At 45.4% G+C, this 26503-nt stretch overlaps 1 protein-coding gene across 5 annotated transcripts in view; it reads left to right on the top strand.

Moving 5' to 3' along the window:
* ctnnd2b (catenin (cadherin-associated protein), delta 2b) overlaps window positions 1-26503 on the top strand; it is a 118635-nt gene that overhangs the window by 79944 nt on the left and 12188 nt on the right. For 3 of the 5 annotated variants that reach the window (XM_079348384.1, XM_079348381.1, XM_079348383.1), the window contains exons 11-18: window positions 843-1086; window positions 4097-4153; window positions 13172-13304; window positions 14902-15115; window positions 19498-19684; window positions 21970-22087; window positions 22545-22727; window positions 25974-26147. In XM_079348384.1, coding sequence (XP_079204510.1) covers window positions 843-1086; window positions 4097-4153; window positions 13172-13304; window positions 14902-15115; window positions 19498-19684; window positions 21970-22087; window positions 22545-22727; window positions 25974-26147 — 1310 coding nt within the window. The remainder of the gene's footprint in view (window positions 1-842; window positions 1087-4096; window positions 4154-13171; window positions 13305-14901; window positions 15116-19497; window positions 19685-21969; window positions 22088-22544; window positions 22728-25973; window positions 26148-26503) is intronic. The other 2 variants (XM_079348385.1, XM_079348382.1) reach the window with 1 other exon arrangement.

Raw genomic sequence — 26503 nt, 5'->3', positions numbered from 1 at the left:
AGAGAGGGAGAGAGAGAGAGAGAGAGAGAGAGAGAGACAGAGAGACAGAGAGACAGAGAGAGAGAGGGAGAGAGAGAGACAGAGAGAGAGAGACAGACAGAGAGACAGAGAGAGAGAGGGAGAGAGAGAGAGAGAGAGAGACAGAGAGGGAGAGAGAGAGAGAGAGAGAGAGAGAGAGACAGAGAGAGAGAGGGAGAGAGAGATCCATCAGATATTTCCCCACAGCAGGCAGATTGAGCCGAGTAATGAGGAGGTTTGAGGTGATGGTGGGTCACTGTGGACAGCAGCACTCTCTCAATGCCTGTCTCTCTGTTTTCAGATTTTTTGTTCTATCAGTTTAAATAGTTTCAAGATAATAAAGCGACAACACTTCACGTCACAGGTGAATGTCCTCAGGCCTCGTCACACACACACACACACACACACACACACACACACACACACACACACCCTCCCTCTAAGCACGCCGCTGTAACACCGTCAACCATCATGTCCAAGTGCTTGTTGAGATGCTGTCAGAAGGTTCCTGTTTGACAGGAGGTGTGCAGGGTCCAGGTGAAGGTTTGATGACGCTCTCATGTCTGTGCTGTCTGCAAAAAAACGTGGCTTATGTGTTGTGTGTACAATTTACTTTTTCTTTTATTTCAACATTGTTTCCCCTCCCTTCTCTGTGTGTGTGTGTGTGTGTGTGTGTGTGTGTGTGTGTGCGCGCGCACTTGTGTTTGCTTTCTTCTCCCCTGACTCCCCGTCCTTTTCGGCTGTATCAAACCCAGTGGTGAACCAGTTGTACCAAGACGTCCTCAACTATCTGCTCTTTCCCTACGCTCCTCTCCCTGCTTTAGCCCCGCCCTCCCCCGGTGTCGACCCAATCCCCTTGCAGCGAACGGGAAGCCAGAGCGCCTCGGCCACCTTTCAGAGAGGAAGCTTTGCCACGGGAAGCGGAGCGGCCGACTATGCCAACCCGTACCGCACTCTGCAGTTCTGCCCGTCCACCGAGTCGCCTTACAGCAAGTCGGGCCCCAGCCTCCCCCCTGAGGCCGCCCTGGGCCGCTCGCCGTCAGTGGACAGCATCCAGAAGGACCCAAGGTGAGAAGAAACATTTGGATGTCAGCTCTGGCTTGTTGTTGAAGCCCTTTGCTCCGCTCCCCTTCCCTCGCACTTATCTTACTGAGAGCCAGATTCACCCGAGTCAACATCAAAAAAACATCTTTTTCAGCTTTAAAAACATCAATTCTAGGCGGATATGAAGATTTAATGCCTCTGGAAATGTGTGTAGAATTGTTAAATATTACATCAAAGTGAAGATTTTTATTCAACATCCATCAAAGTCTTAAATAAAGGTTATAATCCTCAGCTGAGTTTGAAGACGGGCCCTTCTTTAGATGGCCCTGCCTGGTTGTAAACACCGCTCAGATGACCTCCAGGACACAGCTTTCAACAGGATGTGACCTCACAAGCTGATTGGAGAATCACAAAATAAAATGTGCTTTTCATATCATAAATGGATGTTAGCAAACACCAGCTGATTTCAGTCTTTTCGATGGCTCCATGGCGTTCCATCAAAAGTCAACACCTGCTGGCGGATAGATCAACAGGCCGCACTCGAGCCTTCGTTAGCAGCTGTTTAGCTCCCAGAACATGCTAACTGCTCCATCATGATGACACAATCAGAAACAGTAGGGTACATTACAATGCGCTTCCATCTCATATGAATCCATACAACATGATATGTTATGATATTATATGATGCAATAAGATACCATGCTACAAACTAAAACCATACTATACAAAAGGATAGGGTGAATGTTGCTGCACACTTTCAACACAGGAAGCAGGTGCATGTAGATCTGTTTCCAGAGGCTTTCACTGTGAAAGGCTTTAACTCCAGTCCACGGTGTCAGAGTCGTAGTGTTTGTTTCACCTCAGCAGATGATTGGCTGTCAGGATTGGACGGTCCACTGCTGCGGGGCTGGCTGAATCTGGGCTTTAGTATGAGGCACACATCACACCACATCTGTCACTGTGCTCTCTGGTTTGCCAACTGTTGGGACTTGTTCACACTGCCATGTGTATGCCTGCACACACCTCCAGGTCCTCATTTCAAAGTTTACTATCGCTGTTCGAGCCTCTCTGCCCCTGACAGTCACTCACACTCTGTGCAGGAGTACACAGTGGATGTGGACGCTACACAAAGTCTGCTTTGTGTACGAGTGTGGGCGAGAGAAAGAGAGAGAGAGAGAGAGAGAGCAGCAATAGTTGTTTTTATCATTCTTTTGTCCTGGCTAGAATCAAGTTTGAAATAGTATTCCTTCTGTGGACTTTTCCCTCGTTAGCCTCGTTAGCCTCGTTAGCCTCTTCTCTCTGAATAATGACATGATGTCACAGAGAGGAGCCGCCTCATTACGCTTGAAGAGTCTGTCTTTGAGACCTTTCAGCTCAGGTGGAAGCAAGAAATATATACAGTATAGTACGTGTGTGTGTGTGTGTGTGCTGCAGTATAATATGTTTAATGAGTGAGTGACTTTGTGCTGATACACTGATTACACTTGGAGACTGTTGTTGCCATGGCTCTGTCCTCCACCCACCGTCTGACTGTTGCTCTTTTCTGTCCGCACATCGTGTGTCTGTTCTCTGTGACGCTCCAGTGTCATCCTTACACATCTGCATCGCTACATGTGAACCACTGACTTGCGATGCATGACATTTTGCTTTTCCTTTGACGACATGCACAGTGGGCGCCGCTGTCTGTGGAGATGATGACCATGTTGTGTTAAAGGGAGGGTCCCCACACGTCATCGTTACAATGGCAACACTTGGATTCTGCTGCCAAGAAAAAAGATTCAATGCTGCGGAGCCTGCAGCTCAAAACAGGCTGTTTAATCACAAACTTTATTGAATATCAGTGTCTCAACACGTTCCATAAAGAGATAGTGGTTGAATCATGTCCAGCCTCTCGCACCACTTTATTTCACTGTTGGATCTTATTGAAGATCTTATTGTTTGGTACATGTCAAAGACATCACATATTTGTACCTTTTAGTTTCTATTCACTCCCGTAACGTCACCAATGATACTCTACAACGTAGAGGAAGTCGCCTTGGTGATCTCTTCGATTAAAAGCGCAGGTCATGTAGGAGGCTTAGGACACCCTGAGTCTGCAGGACCGAGTACAGCGCGTGTTATCAAAGAGTTCATGGTTATTTATGAGATTTGTTGGCTGAAGCTAAAATGCTACGACGAGGCTAATTCTTTGAACAAACATGGCCACCCTCAGATTTTGGCCATGTGGTTAGTGTGACTGTTAAATGCTGACATCACAGTCATTTACATCCGCTCCCGCCTACAGCCTCTCCTTCAAGTCACCTCCGATACGTCTGTGTGTGCAGGCGAGGTTTCCAACTTGATGATTCAAAAGTCCAGAGCTCTTCCTACACTACGCTTCACAGCCACGCTTTATCGGCCGTTTGGCTCAGGGACACATTTTTGCAGAAAATCAAAGTCATGATATTTTGAATTCAACACATGACAGGCATAGCAGCTTATGCTTGTCATTATGGCGCCATGGAGCTTTGCTTATGGAGCGAGTCATTTTCAGTCAGACCGAAACATAGACGAATAAATTAACTGTGAATGATTCAGACAACCATGTGTTGTTGTTGTTGTTGTTTTTTTGTATAAGAAGCGCTTGATTAATTCTGTTTAGGATGACACAGATGTGGGATCCTCTAGAACTATCATCTTCTAAAAAACTGGCTCTTAAACCTCCACCACAGTGAGTCGAGCCTTGTCCACCAGCAGCACCATAAACCTTAATATGGAAATAATCCCAAGCAGCTCTTACCCACAGACCCTCTCTTTCCACAACATCTTCACCATCTCACCAGCTGCTTGAAGTGCATGTCCGTCACCCTGCCCACCCTCACCGCCTGGTAACCAAATGCTGAGAGAGAAAGACCAGTCTCGTGGCTACATACTGATATATATATATCTATTCACTAATCATCGCTATTAATGACGCTTATTGAGTAATCTTTTGCCAGCAGACGGCCGACCAAAACCTCTCTCTTGTTTCTCTCTGCCTGTCCCCCCTCGATAGGTACGACCCAGAATTCCTTGTGTGGAATCAAAATCAAGCCGAGCAAAGAATGACAAAGTAATCCAAACATTTATTTATCCATATATTCATTCTGTCTTTCTATCTGCCTTTTGTCTCCTTCACTGAATCTTTCCATTTTCTCTGTTACGACACATCGATATCAGACACAGCTGCTCATGTTGTACGCAGCATGATGTTTATCATCCGTCCTGTCACCCATTTTAATGCTTAATCACACACTTTGGTTCTGGCCTTGCACACTGGAGACATCATAACCCCGCCTTTCATTGGTTTAGCTTGTATTACCTCATCACACAACATCAGAGAGTCATCGCCATCACACACAGATGCGAACCTTTGAAGAAACACGTTTGTAACCATCTGGCTTTTTTACAGTGTAAATATTTCTCTCATTCTCTCCTTTGGCTGTCCATCTCTCCATGCATTGATCTATCTGTGGATGTTTTCTGTCCGTCATTTGTCTCCATCATCTGTCTGCTCTGCTGAAGTCTTCACACGCTTCCTGTTAATTCAAGAAGATCTTTGGTTTTTGAATGTGACGATGTGACCCCTGACAGAAAGTGACAGACAGTTACTGACTCACACTCATTAAAACACTTCTTACTGAACTGAACATTGGACACAATCACACTTTATAACAGTAGTTCAAGGTTAGCTTGGACTTTCTTTGAAGGTCCCATAATGCAAAATCCACTTCACCATGTATTTCTAATAATACATGACGATGAGAAAAGTCCATCCTGTCCGTCTTCTGCTTGCTCCACTTTTCAGGAAATGTGTGCTCAAACAGACTGTTTGGAGACTTTCCCTTCATGACATCACAAAGGGCTGTAGCCCCTCCCCCAAGTGGGTGACACTCCCACAGCTAGGTGTTTGTTCTGCCCTCTGAGTCTGCCTTCTCACCCTAAACAATAGGACATGGAGCGAGAAAGCACGGAGTACACCCGAGCCCTTCCAGAGAGGGGGCGTGGTCAGACACAGCTCATTTACATATTTAAAGCTACAGACACAGAAACAGCCTGTTCTGAGCAGGGCTGAAATAGAGGGGTTTATAGACACGTTATAAACGTTTCTCTCAGCTTGGTGTTGGACTTGCAGCCTGCTGTTTCTTTAAGCTCAGACAGTAAATATGAACGGATGAAGCCTGAGTGACTTCACACGTGTGTTGAGTGACATCGATGCTATCTGCTGGGAGCTTTATTTATTTAACGCTTATCTCATAAATGTTAGCACAGTTCTCGTTCTCACAGTTAGCACCCGCAAAAGCAATGCAGTCCTTTAGTGAATCAGGCCCAGAATGAACCTGGTACCTGAAGCTTTCTGGTTCTATAAGGATCTCCTCTTCAGTTAGTGTGAGAAAATATCTGTCTTATCTGCTAAAGGAGGAACAGATGTGCCAAACGTTAAAAAAAAGTAGACCCAGAGACAAGCAGCCTATGAGCTGATGCAGGGAGCAGGTGAGGACACATGACGCTTCATGTTCACACGCCATGTGTCTGACTGCATCACCACTTTTATTTAGAGTAATATATTGTGTTTTTATTTAGTTTCACTCATTGTCTCTGATGCGGTCTGCAGCAGCACAGGAAATAGCTTATTATGGTCTGTATGTGGTCCAATCATACCTTTATTGTGTAAACATGTGAAATCATCCAGCTGATTTGTTCAGAATCGAACAGTGTGCAACATGAAGCCAAGTTCAGTGTGTCACAGCCTTCAAATGTACTTCAACACATCTCCTGCTTCAGGCTGATTTATGGAAACACAAAGACAGATATGAGCCATATAGAACATCAACCTGATCGTGAACGTGCCTCATTCTGTGTGTGTGTGTGTGTGTGTGTGTGTGTGTGTGTGTGTGTCTCAGCTCTGCCTGACATCTCCTGACCTTTTCTTCATCTCTCTCAGCCTCAGTGGGTCAGTCAGTCAGCCATGCCATGATACCCTCAAACATACACACACAGTCTGGATAAAACAAACACACACACTTTATATTTATTTGGCTCACTCACTCTGAGATTTGCATAAAAATATAAAACACAAAGTTCCCCTTTGTACATGGTAGACGTAAAGAGTGAAGGACGATAGCTGTTTTCACAGCTGCACTCTGTAAACTATGGAGATCAGCTGCAGAAGTTCTCCTGACCTGGCTGCTCACACAGGCAGCTCACAGGGGGAGAGCCTGTCCTAACGTCCCCTCTGTAGACATGGCAGAGCATCAGCACCACATCCCTGCATCTCCTGTGTCCATCAGTGTTTGGCTGTGAGTGACACACACACACAAGGTCCTCCTCTGTGCCACTCTCCTGAGTCCCCCACAGACACTACATGCATCTCTCCCTCTGTTGCTATGGTAACAGGGATGCTCTGCCTGTAGCCTTGTGATCTTCTTGATCGACACACACTGTACGGGGGGGGGATCTAACGATTTACTCAACTCACGATAAGATTCACTATACTGACTTCATGATAAGATTCACTATACTGGGGCGCCGATGGCTCAGCGGCAGCGACTGCGCGCGTACCATGTTGCGAGGCTTTGCTCCTCGCGCGGGCGGCCCGGGTTCGCGTCCGGCCTGTGGCCACTTTCCCGCATGTCTCTCCCCACTCTCTCCCCCTTTCCGACTCTATCTGTCCTATCAATAAAGGCAAAAAGGCCAAAAATAATCCTAAAAAAAAAAAAAAAAAGATTCACTATACTGACTTCATGATAAGATTCACTATACTGACTTCATGATAAGATTCACTATACTGACTTCATGATAAGATTCACTATACTGACTTCATGATAAGATTCACTATACTGACTTCATGATAAGATTCACTACTCAACTCAACTCAACTTTATTTATAAAGCACGTTAAACAGCCGTAGCTGTGACAAAGTGCTGTACATACATGAAGAGCACAAACGTAAAACATAAGTAAAACACTAACAGGGTTAAAACAATAAAAACAATAAAAACAATAAAACACTAAAACAAGAATAGAGTCTCATGCTGGGTTAAAAGCCAAAGAATAAAAATGTGTTTTAAGATTAGATTTAAAAACGGACAGTGAGGGGGCGTGTCTTATATGCAGAGGGAGGTCGTTCCAGAGTTTGGGACCAGCAGTAGAAAAAGCCCTCTCCCCTCTGAGCTTCCGCTTAGACCTCGGTACCTCCAGGAGCAGCTGGTCAGCTGACCTGAGGCACCGGGCAGGAGCGTAGGGATGGAGCAGCTCAGAGAGGGAAGGTGGGGCGAGACCATTTAAAGATTTAAAAACAAATAAAAGAATCTTCAAATGATGCTGCACAGGCAGCCAGTGGAGGGAGGCCCGAGGGGGAGTAATGTGCTCCCTTAGGAGGAGGCGAGCAGCAGCGTTCTGGACTAACTGGAGCCGTGCGAGGGAGGACTGGCTTACTCCGAAGTAACTTTACTGGGTTCACCATGCGACTCTTTCACGATTTATTTAACAAAATTATAATTATTGTAAAAATTATGACTAAAAAAGGAAATTAAGAAATAGAAACATATTTGCTTTATTTTTTTAACAGGTAGTTGCCAGAGCCCCCCTCCCCCCTGAACCCCCCCCCCCCCTCTTTAAATCCATCAGAGAATAATAAATTATTATTCCACTAAAGCACTTCTCTCTTGATGTATCTTTGATAACATGACTTCATATAATCAGTCTGCTCATTATTAGACGTGTATCTCTGTCTGCTCCTGCTGCGCGTGCACTCAGCTCGCTCTCTACCTGCAGTGTTTCTCTCTCAGCCTGGTTCACAGAGTCTGAGTGGAGACGTTCACACACTGACACTACAGAGACTGTGAGAGGACGTTGGTGTCCTTATGCTAGCTGCAGACACGGTGAGAGTGAACGGAGAAAAGTCGACCGTTTAACCTGATCACATGTTCCCGACTCGGTCGTTTGGATCACAGATCAACTAAAAGTTAAACACACGTGAACCTGTGTGTGTGTGTGTGTGTGTGTGTGTGTTAGCACTGAAGTGTGTGTTGGTGTGTCAGACTCTCAGCCTGCAGCAGAGAGAGGAGCAGGTAGCTGCAGAGTTTTGATGACTTCCTGGTTAAACATTTACCCGCTCTGTGTCAGACAGCTCTCTGAAATGAACTCAGACCCTCTTACTGCGATTCATTTTCTAAAGTCTCCATGTGAACCGTGACACCTTTGAATCATCTTACCATGAATCTTTACATCCCTACTGATGAGTAGGGATGTAAAGAGGGCCACAAGTTTTGATTGGATGAAGGAGTTGTTCACAATAAGGCGTGTAGCTGACCTGATTGACAGGTGGGCGCCGTGTAACGGTTTGTCAGGAGGTTTAAAACCCGCCTCAGCTCTCAGCCTGTCGTTAGCTTGACTCAAAGTTAGCCTGAGACAGCATTTCCAGCACGGAGACCGCCATCCATGGGACTCCAGCGCCCCCTGCAGGAACACACGGGGGACTCCAGCGCCCCCTGCAGGAACATATGGGGGACTCCAGCACCCCCTGCAGGAACACACGGGGGACTCCAGCACCCCCTGCAGGAACACACGGGGGACTCCAGCACCCCCTGCAGGAACACACGGGGGACTCCAGCGCCACCGCCTCCTTCTTCTTCTTCTTCTTCTTCTTCTTCTTCTTATTAATAAAAAGCTACAGGAACTCTGCAGAGCTGAAACAGAGTCCATGTATTGGAATGCAGCCTGGTACACTTGCACCAATGCTTTCCTAACATGTTGCATTTTCTTTCTTTTTTTAAACTCTCTGACTGAATCGTCAAACATTCCCCCAGCGAACACTTTGCTGGGGGTTCACAGATGGCTCTGTGGTGTTTGCTCATCCTGCTGTGAAGTTGTCACACTGTGTTTGAGACTGGGAGGGACAAATCCTCCTTTAACACACACACACACACACACACACACACACACACACTAAAATATACTAGCATAGAGAGAGAGCAGCTCCAGGCTAGATTTAGTGAATGAACGAGCAGCTATAGTTCGGTTTTCTGGAGCAGAACACAACACACACACACACACACACACACACACACACACACACACACACACACACACACACACACACATACACACACACACACACACACACATACACACACAAAACATTTCATTTGATATCAAATCACAGCGACTGAAGGTAAAGTCCTTAAGAAGAGTGACTCTGCTTTAACTTTGTGGAACGTCTGTGTGCAAGTGCAGAGATAACAAGTGTGTTGAATATTTACAAGAGTTTGTAGGATTGTGTGTGTGTGTGTGTGTGTGTGTGTGTGTGTGTGCCTGCGGAGCTCCACATGCTGCAGCCTCGGGTTGACTTTGATCCGCTCTAATGTGCCACTTTCTCTTCAGGGCCACAACTATTCTAGTCCTTGGATCTGTCAGTGTGTGTGTGTGTGTGTGTTTAGTCTGGTTTTGGTGTGTGTCGTCTCGACACCTGCAGGTCGACAATAACACTGTTGTTCTTTTTATAGAGTAGCACTTTGTGTTTGCGTGTTCTCGTTCTGTTTGAATCAGGTGAGAGAGAAACGTCAAAGATAGAGAGAGTGAAGAATTATCGGGGTGAGCTCCGGCCTTCATGTCAAGTGTTCAGGGATCATCGCTGTGAGCGTGTGACCTCAAAAGTGCTTCTGCTTCCTTTTTTTCACGAGTCCTATTTCGATGCCTTAAAGCAGACATCAACCACCAGTGTTGGAGGAGTTCAAATATTGTCAATAAAGCACAGTGACGCTGGTGAAATCCAGACTGATGTAGACTCATACGACTCCCCAGGTTTCAGTCGAGCACTGAACGAATCATTTCCTGTTTTATGTAGAAAGATGTCTAAATTACTCAGAGAGCGGGTGGTGCCTTTAAAATGCTCCTGAGAAGAGAACAGTGTGATGTATTTCAGCAGCTTATCAAACTGCAGCATGTCTGTGGAGTCCCATTAAACTAATCTGTCGGAGTGGAGTCGTACAGTCACTACTAGTATTTCAAGTCACCGGAAGAATCCGTCATCATCGAAGCCGCCTGGTTTCCAGCTCCTTCCAGAAGCAGGCTTTATCGCTGGTGTCCACATGCTAATGACCGGATTTAAAATACACACACACACACACACACACACACACACACACACACGCACACGTGGCAGCTCGCTCAGCCATAACCTCAGATGTCTTATCAGCCAATTAACCCACAAGGTGACCGAAACAAGGTTACGTCATCTCTGATCTGATTTATTGAGGGTGTGTGCACAGATAAAAACATGAATGTTGTGTTTATGATGGGAACAGAGGCTGGGAGAGAGAGAGAGAGAGAGAGAGAGAGAGAGAGAGAGAGAGGGAGCGAGGGGGGGTGGAGAGCAACACAGAGGGAAAGAAAATAACCTCTGAATTTTCAAACACTGGATTATCCCGTTGTGAAACTCTGAGACAAAAGATTTCTAATCCTGACACTTCAACCTGCCTCTGATGACTGTGTGTGTGTGTGTGTGTGTGTGTGTGTGTGTGTGTGTGTGTGTGTGTGTGTGTGTGTGTGTGTGTGTGTGTGTGTGTGTGTGTGTGTGTGTGTGTGCGCGCGCGCTACTCCACCAGTGTGTGTCTGTGTATTTGCAATGTCAGTGTGCAAAAGTGTGTGTGTTTACAGTATCAGACATGAGCTGCATCCTGAGCTGGTGTGTTTGTGTGTTTGTATTCATGTGAACTGAAATGATCTCTGAGAGGTCGTCAGTCTGTTGCTGCGTCCACAATAACTCCTCGTTTCCACCTACTCCATGCACGGAGCTTCAGTGCCTTGTTTAAGGGCACCTCAGCAGTACTCTTTCCAATAGTGTTGGTAATCAAAAGCCCTTTGTCAGAAAGCAGTGGGCGACCTCACCTCTGTGTATTATAATCCCCTTCTGGCCTCTAAACGATGTGTGTGTGTATCATATTCAGTTTGCGGTCGAGAAGCCAGTGCTGTCAATCCTGCATATAATCTAGAGTGATAAGCCCCGCCCCCCTCTCTTCCTCACCCTCACAGCAGACCCTCGTTACCTCTTAACAACTAAAGCAGGCGGGCCATTGTCACTCTGACGATCCAAGATGGCTGCTGTTGTTTCAGATTTCTCTGTGAGAGATTCACTTAGTTTAGGTTCCTTTCATGTCAAGTGTCAGACCTCGTAACTTCCTTTGACAAGCACCAGAGCTCGGCTTCTTCTTTCCTTCATTTTCATGAGATTTTATTTGTGATCTCAGAAAGTGTCGGCCGTTGGCTCTTCGTTCAGACTCACACTCGCGCCTCCACCTCATCTGAGGCCGTCCACACGCCGTGTATCTCAAAACAAAGATCTTTTTCTACTTTTCGGCCTCTCATCCACACGAAAACACAGATTTACATCAATAATACATCAATTTACGTCAATAATAATAAAACGTCAAACGTCTGCCTACAACAAAATATGTTCTTACGTCACATGTGCGACCTGTGTTTACATTCAGAAACAGTATGGACACCCTCACAACGGTTTTTGCTCCATGTTCAAGAACACAGGCGAAGGTCGACGTTAAGGATGGAAGCTTACTCTGATTGGATAGGATTTGGGGAACCACTGCCACCTAAAGGTCTGGCATGCTTATGAATGTGCTTAAACACTTCAGCGGGTACGTGTGGATCTATTCTAAAAACCAGGTCGTGTTTTTTTCTAGACGGAGGGGGCAGGATATTCGTTTTTACAAAAACACGGCTACGTGTGGACAAGGCCTGAGTAAACCAAGGCTTGGTGGGCCAGACTCAAACTCCAGCATAGAGCAGGAAACACTATTTTTCAAAATGGCTTTAAAGGACCAATCAGTGAGCTGTGTGGAGAGTGAAATGATGACACTCTCTTCCTCTGTGATTCTGCTCCTGAATGCTCTGGATTTGATTGGACCAGAGAAGGTAGGCGGGGCTTTGAAGGCCGTTTTGGACGTTATGAGAGCAGTTATCAGGTCAACAGGTGTTGCAGCGATGGAAGCAAACTGTAAGCAACGAGTAAAGATAAAAATGATCCATGTGTCTGCTGAATTTTGATCATAAAAGTCATTTAAAAGTTTCATGTGTTAGAAATGTACATACAAGTAAAAAGTAGGTTTGTAACTCGGGATGTAAAGATTCATCGTGAGGCAGCTAAAAATCCATTCAAAGGTGTCACGGTTCACATCGAGACTTTAAAAAAATTAATCGCAGTAAGAGGGTCTGAAATCACACCTGAAGAGAGTTTTATGTAGCTGCAGCTACCTGCTCCTCTCTCTGCTGCAGGCTGAGAGTCTGACACACCAACACACACTTCAGTGCTAACACACACACACACACACACACAGGTTCACGTGTGTTTAACTTTAAGTTGATCTGTGATCCAAACGACCGAGTCGGGAACATGTGATCAGGTTAAACGGTCGACTTTTCTCCGTTCACTCTCACCGTGTCTGCAGCTAGCATAAGGACACCAACGTCCTCTCACAGTCTCTGTAGTGTCAGTGTGTGAACGTCTCCACTCAGACTCTGTGAACCAGGCTGAGAGGAGACGTTCACAGACCAAACCATACAAACAAGTTTAAGAGCCAAAGACACGAAGAGGTGCAGAGGTGTTTTCATGAAAAATTAAAGGTCATCATTTTTATCATAATTATAATTTAGTCAAATAAATCATGAAAGAATCTTATTGTGAAGCCAGTATAGTGTTGAGTGAATCGTTAGATCCCTCTTCTTTCCCACCTTCCTCTCTCTCTCTCTCTCTCTCTCTATGTCTCTCTCTCTATGTCTCTCTCTCTCTCTCTCTCTATGTCTCTCTCTCTATGTCTCTCTCTCTCTATGTCTCTCTCTCTATGTCTCTCTCTCTCTCTCATTTTTGTTCTTTCTCTGGTGAGATTTTTAAATCAGAGTTAAAGTAGGACAGCAGGCTGCCTGCATCTATAGCCACATACACAGACACACACACAGAGACACACACACACACACACACACACACACACACACACACACACACACACAGACACACACGTGTATACCTGTGCAAACGTGAAAACAAACTGATTTCTGTTTCCATGTGTCTCTGCAGGGAGTTCGGCTGGAGGGATCCAGAGCTGCCTGAGGTGATCCAGATGTTGCAGCATCAGTTCCCATCCGTCCAGTCCAACGCTGCTGCCTACCTCCAGCACCTCTGCTTCGGAGACAACAAGATCAAATCGGAGGTATTCACACTCACACACAGAGAGAGAGAGAGAGAGTACACACTGAATTTTAAAATGATGCTAGAAAGGGCCCTGACAGGAGCCTCTCTGTGTGGAGTGTGCATGTTCTCCCCGTGTGTGCGTGGGTTCTCTTCAGGTACTCCTACTGGAAGAGAACATATTCAGGCCGCTCAATAAAATCCTATTGAACAGCCTGTGTCAACAGAAGATGAAATAATAATAATAGTAATAAGAATTAGCAGTAACCTGTGTCCCACGGTCCAAACACATGCTGGTCAGGTGACCTGCTGACTCTACACTGTCCGTAGGTGTGAATGTGGGTGAACGTCTGTCTCTCTGTATGTCAGCTGTGTGATTGACCAGGGTGTGACGTCACCTCTCACCAAATGACCCCTGAAAGGGACAAGCTTGAAAGATAATGGATGGACAATCAAACTCACCCCCTGCTGTATTGAAGAATAAACGCAGGGCCTGATTTCTTAAACCTTTCACACCTGTGAACGTGTTTCAAATGATTCAAGCTTCAATGATCGTGGAACAGGATGAACACCATGATCAAACTATAACTGAACATTCATAGCCTCTAAATATGTCTTCTTATCTCCCTCTTCTCGCCAACGTTACATTTTAAACTGGACAGCAATGGTCCAAGTGGCGAAGCTGAGCGCCCGTGTCACAGCACACACCTCCTGCATGATGTATGACAATTCATTCAAAAGAGGGAGGGAAGAAAAGAGAGGCCCTGTTTCTTATAAGCCACTTTTTCCTTTTGTTATATTCATATTTATCTGCTCTAAATCAAAAATACTGTTCGTTCATTTGTCTCTCACTAATAGGCGACATATTTTGTGCTTGCAGCCGTCCTGCTTTCATCCAAACTCTCCGTGACGTAAACCAGTAGAAAACCAAACGTGCAATCTTTTAAAGTGAACGCGCACTTTAGTACTCTTTGATTAGGATCTTAGTGAATCAGGCCCCTCAGAGCTGTGGACTCCTGGTTTGCTCTAAACAGCACACTGTATCTGGAGTCTGATGGCCTCTGAAGCTGTCGTGGCTCGGTGTCTCATGCGAAACAGTTTGGTCCGTCTCTTCAAGGTCAACTCAATTCAACTTTATTAATCGCCATGGAGACCGATCATTTAGGGCCAGAACATGTTCCTCAGACGTCAGACAGGCTGAATATAGAGAAAGTGAACGTGCTGATAAACAACCACCCACAGACCTTTGTTTGCCCTTGATTCAAAAGAAGTCTTTTGTGTGCTATCGTGTTTGGCTATGTTGATTTGATTTGGCTAAAATACTTTAAAATCTGTCTCAGTGTTTGGTCTTCACTCTCTCAGTAATCCAGTTTGATTCATCATGTGAAGTTTAAGACACATCATGTATGAGCCCTGTCTCTGTGTCATCTCCTTCACTGAGATGTTTCTAATGTTTTAGATGGAGCAGTCCGCCCCGTGTTTTCTCTGGCGTCTTCAGGCTGTTTGTCTTTTTGAACACATTTCCTCTAACCACCGCATACGAAGTGGAAACCTGTTATTCTCTTGAGTTGAATCCTTCACTGTTACACCCTGACTCCTCCCTCCCTCTTCGTCTGCAGATTCGGCGGCAGGGTGGCATCCAACTGCTGGTGGACTTGTTGGACCACCGGATGACTGACGTGCATCGCAGCGCCTGCGGAGCCCTGAGGAACCTGGTCTATGGCAAAGCCAACGACGACAACAAGATCGCTCTGAAGAACTGTGGAGGCATCCCGGCTCTGGTCCGACTGCTGCGGAAGACCACAGACGTAGAGATCCGAGAGCTGCTCACAGGTAAGAAGCTTCCTCGATCAGTGACCTGCCACGGTTACACCACGTGGTCGGTCCTGAGCAGCCCGTTAAAGTTGGCTGTCAGGCGACGTATTACTTCCTGCCTGTTCCCACTGTCTGTGTTAGCTTGTTTTCATACGGTTTTGTATGTCTACATTTCCAACATGGGTGACAGAACGTGGACACTTGCAGTGTGTGCAGAACACAGCATTTTCATTGGCTCTTCACAGGACGCTGTAACGCTCCGAGAGCTCTTTGGAAAACGTTGACTTCTTGTTCAGTATGACGGCTAGCCTACCTAGCTCCTGTTAGCATAATAAGCATGCAGGCTAGCTGTTAACATGTTTTAAAGATATTTGTGGGGACTGAAGACACAGAGTTTAAAAGTCAAATCACCGTCTGTGTGCAGAGTCTACACACGCGAACATCCATACTTTACTTTAAATGTTATTAAGATGCATTTCAGCACTCAGCGAGAGGCTGAGGGACCTGACGAGGAACTCTTCCCTACTTTGGAAATAATCACTTTACATTATCATTCAGCACAACTATTGCTTCATAATCTACTGTTATTTGAAAAATCTGTCTGACTTAAAGCTCACTGGTCTGTGTGTGTATACAGTGCCTGACCTTCTTCTCCTGAACCTCGCTCAGCACATTGTCGTCTGTGTCACATAAAGAAACTCTTATTAACGCTTTAATATGTCAGCTATGACAGAACACAGTATGCTGTGACAGAACGTGGACTGTGGATTTACCACCGTTCAGCAGCATCTGAAGGTTTCTGCTCCGCTTGTCTCCCTGGCAGCTTCCTGCTCTTAGTCAGTAAACACAAATGTTATCAGGACGGATTCATTTAAAGCCCTAAAGCCACCGGGGTCCGGCCTGACCTTCTACACCAAGAGGGGGAAAGGAGAAGCAGCATTAGTCTGCACAGCTCTTCCTGTTTGCATGTGTTGCCGTGTTTCTAATCAGCATGTACATCCACTGTTTTCACCTGTGGAGGGGAGATGGATGGATGGATGGATGGATGGATGGATGGATGGATGGATGGATGGATGGATGGATGGATGGATGGATGGATGGATGGATGGATGGATGGATGGATGGATGGATGGATGGATGGATGGATGGATGGATGGATGGATGGATGGATGGATGGATGGATGGATGGATGGATGGATGGATGGATGGATGGATGGATGGATAGATAGATAGATAGATAGATAGATAGATAGATAGATAGATAGATAGATAGATAGATAGATAGATAGATAGATAGATCGTTTGTTTCTCTTTTGTCTCATTGAAACCTCATTAGTGGCTGTGGCTCAGTGGTACAGTGAAGAGTTCATACTGAAGGGTCTCTTTGCTAAGCAGCCTCTACCATCAGTGCTTCACCTTCATCCTCACCATGAAGAGGTGCCGCACAGCGAGGTGGCGTTAGGGAAGAACATCTTTAAATTAGTGGTACACACTAACACACGTGTACCTATGAGCAAGGTAAACGTGTGTTAGTGTGTGGTAGAAGTAGTAGTACAGAGAGGGTCTAGGCTCAGAAGAGATAAAAATAAAAGTTTTGTTGTATGCTGCTGGAGTCTGAAAGCAGATTACCATATAAATTAGAGCAGCAATTCAAAGCAGGGAGCACAGAAATCCCTCCTGTCACAAATTAATCAGCTGAACGACCGTCCGGACGCAGAGAGACCTTGCTCTCCTCTCTCTCAAAGACCCAGAGTAAATAACTCCCTCTCTCTCTCTCTCTTGCTCGCCCTCTTATCCTTCCTTGGTTGGATTTTTTTCTTAATTGGTCTTCCCTTCTCTTCCCTGGTCCTCTTTGCCTTTCTCTGTTTTCTCACTCCTTCTCTACCCCCCCCCCCCCCCCCCCCCCCTCTCTCTCTGCCCTCTGCTTAGTGTTTTGAATCAGGATCACAGTGGGAAGTCAAGCTGCCTGCCTAGCAAGCTGCAGATCCAGCGACACACTCTATCAGCCTTCAGTCTACTTGATGGCATTAAAAGTCACAAACAAGGTCATTGCCCTCTGCTATTCGGCCCCTCTGCCTCCATTGTTTGGAGCTAAAGATGATTATTTGGAGCTAAGAGCAGATATCGACTCTGACTGCAGACCTGAGCGTGAGCCAGTGTGTAATCTAAACGGTGCACATGACTTTATCTGACGCAGCCTTTATTGCCGTTCCACTCACAACAAGCTGCTTCAGATTTCTCTTGATGCCCAGGATCATGAGCTAAAGCTAACAGAGACTACAAACCTCGAAGCATCTTGAGGAAGCTTCAGGCCCCTTAAACAAGGAGGACCCTGACCCTGTCCTGTACAAGAACAAGTTACACTCTCTCCATCTTGACCACTCACTCTGAAACTTTGACAGGAAATATATGAAGAAGAAGGTCGCAAGTAACTTTACATATGTGGCATATCTCTATCCATCGACCTTGTGTGATGTCACATCATCAAGAAGGACACTTTTGTCCATGACTTGTGCTCGACTCATTTGTTCGAATGCGAGGGATGGGGGTTTGGGGAGTGTCAGAATAGAGGCGTGGCCAAACAGCTGTTTGTTTCGGTCTCGTGCTGGTTGAACGATGTTAGAAGGAGAGAGTCGAGGTTGGATTGGAACCCGCGGCACACGTCATCTAGCATCCTAACCTGAGGGAGCTTTGTGTCTGTGCATCAACTTTAATGATTCCATCAGCTCAATCCTTTCTGAGCCTTACGGCATCAGTGTGAATTTTCAGCAGCGCTGAAATCAGAACTTTGACAGCTGGTCACGTGGTCGTCCACATACTGTTAGGCAGGTGGTCTATGGATGATGCTGCAGAAAACTGAAAATACTAGAGATGGGAATTTACTGTTATCTCTGTACTCGAGTACTCACAGATTATTATTATTCACATGATTATTTTTTATCATAAAAAAATCTTGCGTCAGACGCGTAAAATGCCTGTATTCCTGTTATTCCTGTAAAATGACTTAAACATACAATATTTAAAGATAAATATAAATAAATGGCCGACAACAGAAAGTGATGTCACGATAGCAGCGATATGTACTTCGTACTGTGTTGCTGACCACTCTTAAAGAGCAGCCTCATACCTGTTGTTCTCCGTGATGGTAGCTTGTACTCCACCATGAGCTCTCTGAAGCTCCTTCGATAAAACTTAATGGAAGTATATCTCCAGTTATCTTTTCGGTTATTAGCAGGCTAACAATGTGTGCTAACAGGACGAGCTAACGACGTGTGCTAACAGGGCTAGCTAATGACGTGATGTGAGACTGCCTGTTTCAGTCTCCGCTGTTTATTGTGTTTTAAGAATCTAACTAATATTTCTATGGTTTGCAATTTAAACGCCACAAATCTTCACTGAACATTCACTTTCATTGTGCTTTTGCTTTCTGTGTAATATGTTCATCGAGAGTTGCCATAGCTGTCTATTGTTTTTGCTGCCATCTAGCTAGCTGTGTACTAAAGCTGAAGCCGTGGCCGGAGAAGTCACGTGTTTGGATCCTGTTAGTATATTCAGTGAGGGGATAAAAAGCTGGGACACAAGAGTAATGCTGAATGAGTAATGAATTGCTGCTCGTATAATGGAGTCATTGGCGAGTACTCGAGTGCTCGTACACATCCCGAGAAAATACCCGATAAACATGAGAGACAGGAAGTGGCACCGCGGGGACAAAGAAATAGTATAGTCCTGCATACATAACCTGCTGCTGCCTCTCATGATGTAAGGCTTCTGCTTCTGCTTCTTCTGTCACTCCCAGCTATGTGTGTGTGTGTGTGTGTGTGTGTGTGTGTGCACGTGCGTGTGTGTGTGTGTGCGCGCGCGCGCATGTGCGTGTGCATTTTGCATGATGGTTAGTGCTTCAGATGGAAGATAAAACCTTGTACCTCGGGGAGATGACGTCATTCTTGATGTAACTGATACATTTATGCATGTATGAGAGAAAGAAAGACATTTCAAATTGCATGTTTGAAATCCCATCAATTAGCATTTTAGGCTTTTATTTCCAATGATTGTGCTGTCTTAAGCAAAGATTACTTCCTGTTTGGATCCAAACCTGCTTTTATTTTGAAAGGAAGTGAGGAACCTGTGATAGAGTGAAGGTTAAAACACCTACAAGACATCACTTATATGAAACGATCCCTTTGTATTTCCTTTCAAAAGTTACGTTTCTATCCAGGTTGAATCTTCCCTTCGTCCGCTGATGGGCTTTGTTGGGCTCCAGTCTGGCATTCGACTGTTCTGCACCTTCTCTTCTCTCTTTATTTGGGGCTAACTTTCAAATCCCTGCACTCTGATCCAGCTGCTCCAGTGTTGTCTTGTCGTTGTCCATCCTCAGCCTGTCTCTGTCTCCTGCTCTTCAGGTGTTCTGTGGAACCTGTCGTCTTGTGACGCCCTGAAGATGCCCATCATCCAGGACGCTCTGGCTGTGCTGACCAACGCTGTGATCATCCCGCACTCGGGCTGGGACACCTCCCCTCATACACAGGAGGACCGCAAGCTCCACCTACACTCCTCCCAGGTTCTCCGCAACGCCACAGGCTGCCTGCGGTCAGTGTCTGTCAACGCTTTTACATCTCACATCAAGAAAGTCTAGATTACCTGTTTCCTTGCTGTTGCACTGACACTTTCTCTCCCTTTGTTGATGCATTAACAGTTCACAGATTTCTATTTGTAGCCGCTGTCAGTCCGTGTCGATGAGCCCGAGTGTTATTTTTAGACAGTTCTGGGTGTTATTTTTGTCCCTAAAACAAAGTGACAGACCGAGCTGCCTCTCACATGACTCAGCTTTAGAAGAGCTTCTACGTGATGCTGTAGGACTGTCACACCTCATGTTGTGTTTGTGTGCAGCCCGTTGGATAATGAGCTGAGAACAGTTTGTAGTGTGCAGTGGTTCATCACACTGCTCACAGGTCTGTTAACATTACAGGTGGATGTCAGGCGAACTGTCCGTTTCTACACACTCAGTTTGTGTCGCTGTCTGTCGTTGCCACGGTTTTCTCCATCCAACCCACTGAGTCTGTTTTAAGGAGTGTGAGCGTAACCACGAGTAGCTGTGCACACGGGTTCAAAGATCAACCAGGAACAGAAACAACAACTCTGCTTTATCTTTCTGGGGAGGATTTCTTGTTCCTTTTGTCCTTTTATTTTGAAATTGAGCATTTCCATGTCTGACTTCCTGTCCAGGTGGTTTTATTTCGTCCAGCTTACAGAAACCGACTGTCAGCATATTCAAACTGGCGCCTAATGTGGAAACAGGAGCATGGACTTAACGAACAGCGAACAGTGCACCGGATCAGAGTTTTTATTGGATCCACATCATGACGTTCCTCCTTTATTTGTCACTCCTTCCTGTTCAGATCAAACGTGAGAAACGATGTGAGAAAAGACAAGAATCTGTTCCTTCTTGTAAAGAGGACGGTGAAAAGGTCTTCACAGGTGTGGCTCTGGCTTGGTGTGTTTCTCTGTCTCTCAGTCTTCAGTGGATGGTGTGAAGCATGGTGCCAGCTCATTGCCCGTCAATTATTCAAACAACTAAAACATGAATCAATCAATAAAACACTGAACACTGTGTGTGTGTGTGTGTGTGTGTGTGTGTGTGTGTGTGTGTGTGTGGATCAGCTCTCTAAAACTTGAAGGGTTAATTCATCGTTGTCGTGCCTCATTAGGGAATGCTGAGAGTCTGATTAAAGATGGAATATTTTGTGGCTGGTCTGATACATGGCTGACCACCTTCTCTCTCTCTCTCTCTCTCTCTCTCTCTCTCTCTCTCTCTCTCTCTCTCTCTCTCTCTCTCTCTCTCCCCCATTATCATCTCATTGATTTTCTCTCTCTCTTGTTCTATTTTTCATCTCTTCATTTCCCCTCTCTCTCCCTCTCTCTCGTCCTGTCTCGCCCATTCTTCGCCTTGTTGTCTCTTCCTTTCACACACACACACACACACACACACACACACACACACACACACACACACACACACACACACACACACACTCCCTGTGCTCACATATGCTGCCCTTCCCACAAACAGAAAGTGTTGAGTCTTCTGCTGAGTATGACTCTGTGTGTGTGTCTGCAGCTGATCAGGAGCATGAACAACACACACACACACGCACGCACACACACACACACACACACACACACACACACACACACACACACACACATACATTTGAAAGCATGATAGCAGCTATCACTGTCCCTCTTGACTGCAAAGTGAGACGAGACGACAGGTGATGCTGTGTAGCAACGTGTCCATCCTGAGCTGTGTCAGGCTTTATGGCAGGAGCCAGTGTTTGATTCGACCTCTGAGGAGGGTGACAGAGGAGAAGAAGAAGCAGAGTGTAGGTCTACATCGCTGTAGATATATTTAAAACAGACTGGGACGTGGCGTTCATGGAGCGCCATCGTCTGACGCGTCCTCGACGGCCGCTGACCTGAGGGCTTTTACTTCAGTCAGTGTGTGTGCTTTCACTGGCCCTGCTACTCTGCATCTCAGCTCCTACAGTCCAGATGTCTTCTGACAACACCGCCTCCTGCTGGTCAACACATGCATGTTATGTGTAAGGGGGAGGAGTCAGTAGCACCTGCGACAGTGCAGTTGCACTCAGTGACCTTCTGTGGGCGCCAAAACAACATACATTTACATGTACAATACTTGAATCAGTCTCACACAGTCGTCTTTATTAGAGATATTTAAAGGGAATTACACTCAAATATACACACATGGACAAATAAAGAGAGGACTCAAGTTCTGAATCTGGGCTGTGTTTTCAGATTTCAGCTGTACTGTATATTGATGTGTGTGTGTGTGTGTGTGTGTGTGTGTGTGACAGGAATGTGAGTTCAGCAGGCGAAGAGGCTCGCCGAAGGATGAGGGAATGTGAGGGCTTGACAGACGCTCTGCTCTACGTCATCCAGACCGCCCTGGGGAGCAGTGAGATTGACAGCAAGGTAAGTCACTCACTCACACACACACACACACACACACACACACACACACACACACAGCAGCGAGCTCACACAGGAAATAATGTGGGCTTCTCTTAGCAAAAAATGGTATCATCATGATTACCATGCAGTTATTCTGTTTGCATAAATTAACATAACTTCTAAACACATCTGTGTCTTTGCAGCCCCGTATGTAAATATTGTACATGCATGTTCATTTGAATATGTGGTTAGTCTGTAGTTTGTATGACAACCTGCACACTGCAAACAAACACACACCACAAAGGTTTGTTTAGTCAATGGAAGTTTAAATAGTGCACAGTGCATCATATATTAACCACTTTGTTTTTACTCGGGTGTGCAGGAGTGGCCTGTGCACACAACAATGAAGAGCATTTATTGACCCAAACTGCACCAACACATCCATAATAACTGTCTGTCTGTCTTGTTCCACCGTTAGACTGTAGAGAACTGCGTGTGCATCCTGAGGAACTTGTCGTACCGCCTGGCTGCAGAGACGTCTCACAGCCAGCAGGGGGGGTCGGAGGAGCTGGACGGTCTCTTATGTGACACCGGCGGGAAGGATGCAGAGAGCTCCGGCTGCTGGGGGAAGAAGAAGAAGAAAAAGAAGGGACATGACCAGGTGGGTGACCTTATGTCAGTCACAGGCTTCTGATGGTTCCCTGTGTGAGTTATGCATGATTTTAATGAAAAAAATATCATTAAAAAACTTTATACTTGTACATTTACAAGAAGGAAGTAGTACAATTACTAGTTTGATCTCTAAATGCTGGATGTTGTTTTTCTTTAAGGGTCTCTAATCCTCTGTCGTATGTTATTATTTTCAGTTTGATTTTTGTTGCTAATCAAATCTTTAAATTCTTGGCACGGTCGATCCGCGGCGTTGGTTCAGCTCAAAGTTAGACTGTGGCTGCGTTCAGACTGTCCCTCCTATCTCCTTTCACTCTCCACTTTACCTCGTTAGGAGAATTCATCGAGGACGGAGGGAAAATAATGTTCTACGTCTGCCGTGGTGGAACTACAATTTTCTAAAAAATGGACGACAAAAAGCTCATCTAAAAATCTTTCTCCTGTGCATTCTTAGCGGTGAAATTACCACGAGGAGTTCACCTCTGGGTTTAAGATTGTTAAGATAAATTATTACAGCGCTAACTTCCACGATCTGCTTCTCTTTTCTTTTTTTTATAAAAAGGTTTTATAGGCTTATTACAATGTACTAAATCAACATCACCTAACAGCAAATCATCTTCACAAACATGAAACAAGAATGTAAAAAAGCAATGTTCACCTTCTTCACACTCAATAAAAATAAGTAAATCAATACATTGGAAACTAATTAGAAGTCAAATGAATGTAGAAACCAAACTCAGATTGTCTCCACATTTCTCCTCGGACACATCGTTAATTTTCCTAAACGGTCAGATGAGTCGAGTCGGGCAGCACTTTGGGCGACCAAAGGTCTCACCTCCTTTGGTAAAGGATGGTCCAGTGTTTCCTCAAGGAGGCTATAAAGGAAGCATGGAGTCTGTTTTGAGTCAGCCCTGACTCCTGAAGGCTGGATTGTGTTCGATCTGAGGCTTCATTAGTTTCTCTTTCTTTAGCTACGTTGGTGGAATACCTGTTTGTGGTGTTTACAGCAGCTCTGGGCTCCTGTTAGTTCAGGAGTATTTACTCAATCCCTCTATCTCACGTCTGGGATGAATATTTATGAATGCGCCACAGCTTCCTTTGATATTCATGATGTTTGAGTCACAGTTGTTTTCAACTCCTGAAATTCACCTTGCACCTGGATTATTGTCATCCTGCAGAAGAGGATGAGTCATAGCGTCATGTTGGGCTGCTATGCAACTTCCTCCACACATGCTACAAGGTTTTCACACAGCAGGGTGAGGAGCTAAAGCTCCAGATTAAGACGCCATGTTGGACAGTACACTGCCCGCCTGCACTGAGAGATACAAATATCAAACAGATTTAGCATTTCTGCCCATCTGGTGCAAAGGGGAAGGGTGTCATCCTGATTTTAAAACATTGAGCGCCCTCGGAGCTGCAGAGCTGGCAGAAGGTGAACTTTTAGGAGGCTCGAACCTTTTGTCATGCTAATAAGCAATCAGCAGCTCATTCTGGCTGAGTGGAAGACGTCTTGTACAACTTCCAGTGAGGCTGTGAGCTGTGAAAGACTCCACACCTCCGGTGGATCAGAGAGGCTGAATTGCTCATCAGCCTCGTTTACTTTTTTTTATTTCTAGAAAAAAAAAAAGATCGAAACCTTGAAATTTTAGTCGAAGCTGCTGGGCCTTTGACTTCAATTTATCAAATTAACTTTTGGTGAATCCAGGCAGAACTGAGGAGGTCTTCAAACTGACTGTGACATCAGATTGTAAAGGGACACATCATTATAACGAGTAAGCCCTCCCCCCTCTCCTTTATCTGACTGTCTCCACTCCAGTGCAGCTGTGTGTGATTACCATGAAGGAGCGATTTGGGAGCTCGGTGAAGAGGGTAAAGCTCAATCAACTGCAGGGTGATTAGAGGAATGAGGAGGAAAGGATCTGAGAAGATATTAAGAGAGAGGGGAAGTTGGAGTAAAGGGAGGAGAATAGAAAATACAAAAGGATGTGGAAGGGAAGGGGGGGGGAGGAAGGGATGTAACAATGAAGACAGGCAAACATAAGACAATGGGTCATTACTGATGCCTTTTCTTATGTTACAAACCATTCACTGATATGTTAGAGCCCGTCCCTGCACACCCATGGAGCTTCTTTTTATGATACAGATATATCATCATTAAAGCTCCCGTATCCTCCTCAAAGTCACCTTTCATGTTGTCAGTATGTGAAACCTGAAGAGCAGAAAAACATTCTTAAATCCCTCATTTCTGCTGCTGAAAACTAGCCCTCCATTTTTACCCATCCAGAAGGGGGTGCTCCCTCTAAAGCCACGCCCCTCACGTACATGCACCCATGCTATTGGTCCGGCAGCAGATTTCAGCTGAGCTCGTTCACACACTTCACTGTCATCCATTTTGCTGTTGTATTTCCTGTTACCATAGAAACCAATGTGGATCAGACCATGTCAATACGGACAGGTAGATCAGATCTGGTCAGCAAAGCCTGAGAGTGACTCTTGAAGACACCCTGAGCATCATATTGTGTGAATAAATGAAGGCCACAATGTCAGTGCGATGCTCTGAGACCCTCGGTCCCAGAATGTTACTACATAGGTGTGTGAGCCCTGAGGTGGGCCAGCTTGTCAGATGAGCTGTATATTACACATTCACAATCACAAAGAAAGAGGTGTTTTGTCAGGGAACTCAGTGACAGCATGGACGAGCAAGATGAGCAAAGAGATACCATGTGTGTCCACAGGGGGCGCCAGAATCAACACAAGCCCAACGTTCCTCACAGGAGCTTTGATTGGACGATATATACGTAGATCAGTAAAACACGACAATGTTATAATCATGTATTTTTTATTATTATGAAATTAATTAGCTATTGTTGGTTAGCCTTCTAACTTTGTTCATAATGCAGATGCTCCATGTGTGTAGATGATACTGCGTGTCAACGGTTCAATGCCTGCTCAGATGCCTGATCCTTGATGCACAGTGTGTGTGTGTGTGTGAGAGAGAGAATTTTTTTGAAATGCACCAGCATGCAGGAGGAAATGTCAGATTTCAATAACAGAGGAGAGACAATGCACTAAAAGATAAATGGCACCTCATTTAAATGCTGTTTATGAATAGCAAATCTCTCTCCTGCTGCCTGAGGGGACCGTGATGGCCCCCCGCCCCGCCCCGCTGTCAAACCTCCACTCACACAGAATTCAGAAAACGTTTCCCTTACTTTGAATCGTGTCTTATTTTCCGCAGTGGGATGGCGTCGGCCCGTTTCCAGACTTGGCAGAGCCCCCGAAAGGCATCCAGATGTTGTGGCACCCCACCATCGTCAAGCCTTACCTCACCCTGCTGTCTGAGTGCTCCAATCCAGACACCCTGGAGGGAGCAGCCGGGGCTCTGCAGAACCTGGCTGCTGGCAGCTGGAAGGTAAGGACTGTGCCCAGACCCCTCACATACAAAAGAAGGACTTTTTCAAGAGCGGTGTGGAAAGACAGAAATACAAAAACAAAATACTTACCTGCCTACTATTTCCTTCTATTGTTTTTTAAAGAGAACGTTCAAAGTTCACTACACAGCAAGTCAGCGTAAAAGCCTTTCTGACATAATCTTGTGGCTTCTCTCTTCAGTCTTCCTGAGGATTCAGTCTGTGTCACAGTTCACAGGCTGGCTCAAACTTTCAGATACGTTCACCAAGTGCACATTAAAATGCCAAGAAGTTGAGCATAATTAATTCAAATTACAATTACAATCACTTTTTATTGCCAAGTACATTTACACATATG

This window comes from Symphodus melops (genome assembly GCF_947650265.1).
Source record: "Symphodus melops genome assembly, chromosome: 7".
NCBI lineage: Eukaryota > Metazoa > Chordata > Actinopteri > Labriformes > Labridae > Symphodus > Symphodus melops.
Note: the sequence above shows the minus strand (reverse complement) of the source record. Positions and strands in the feature narration are given on the sequence as shown.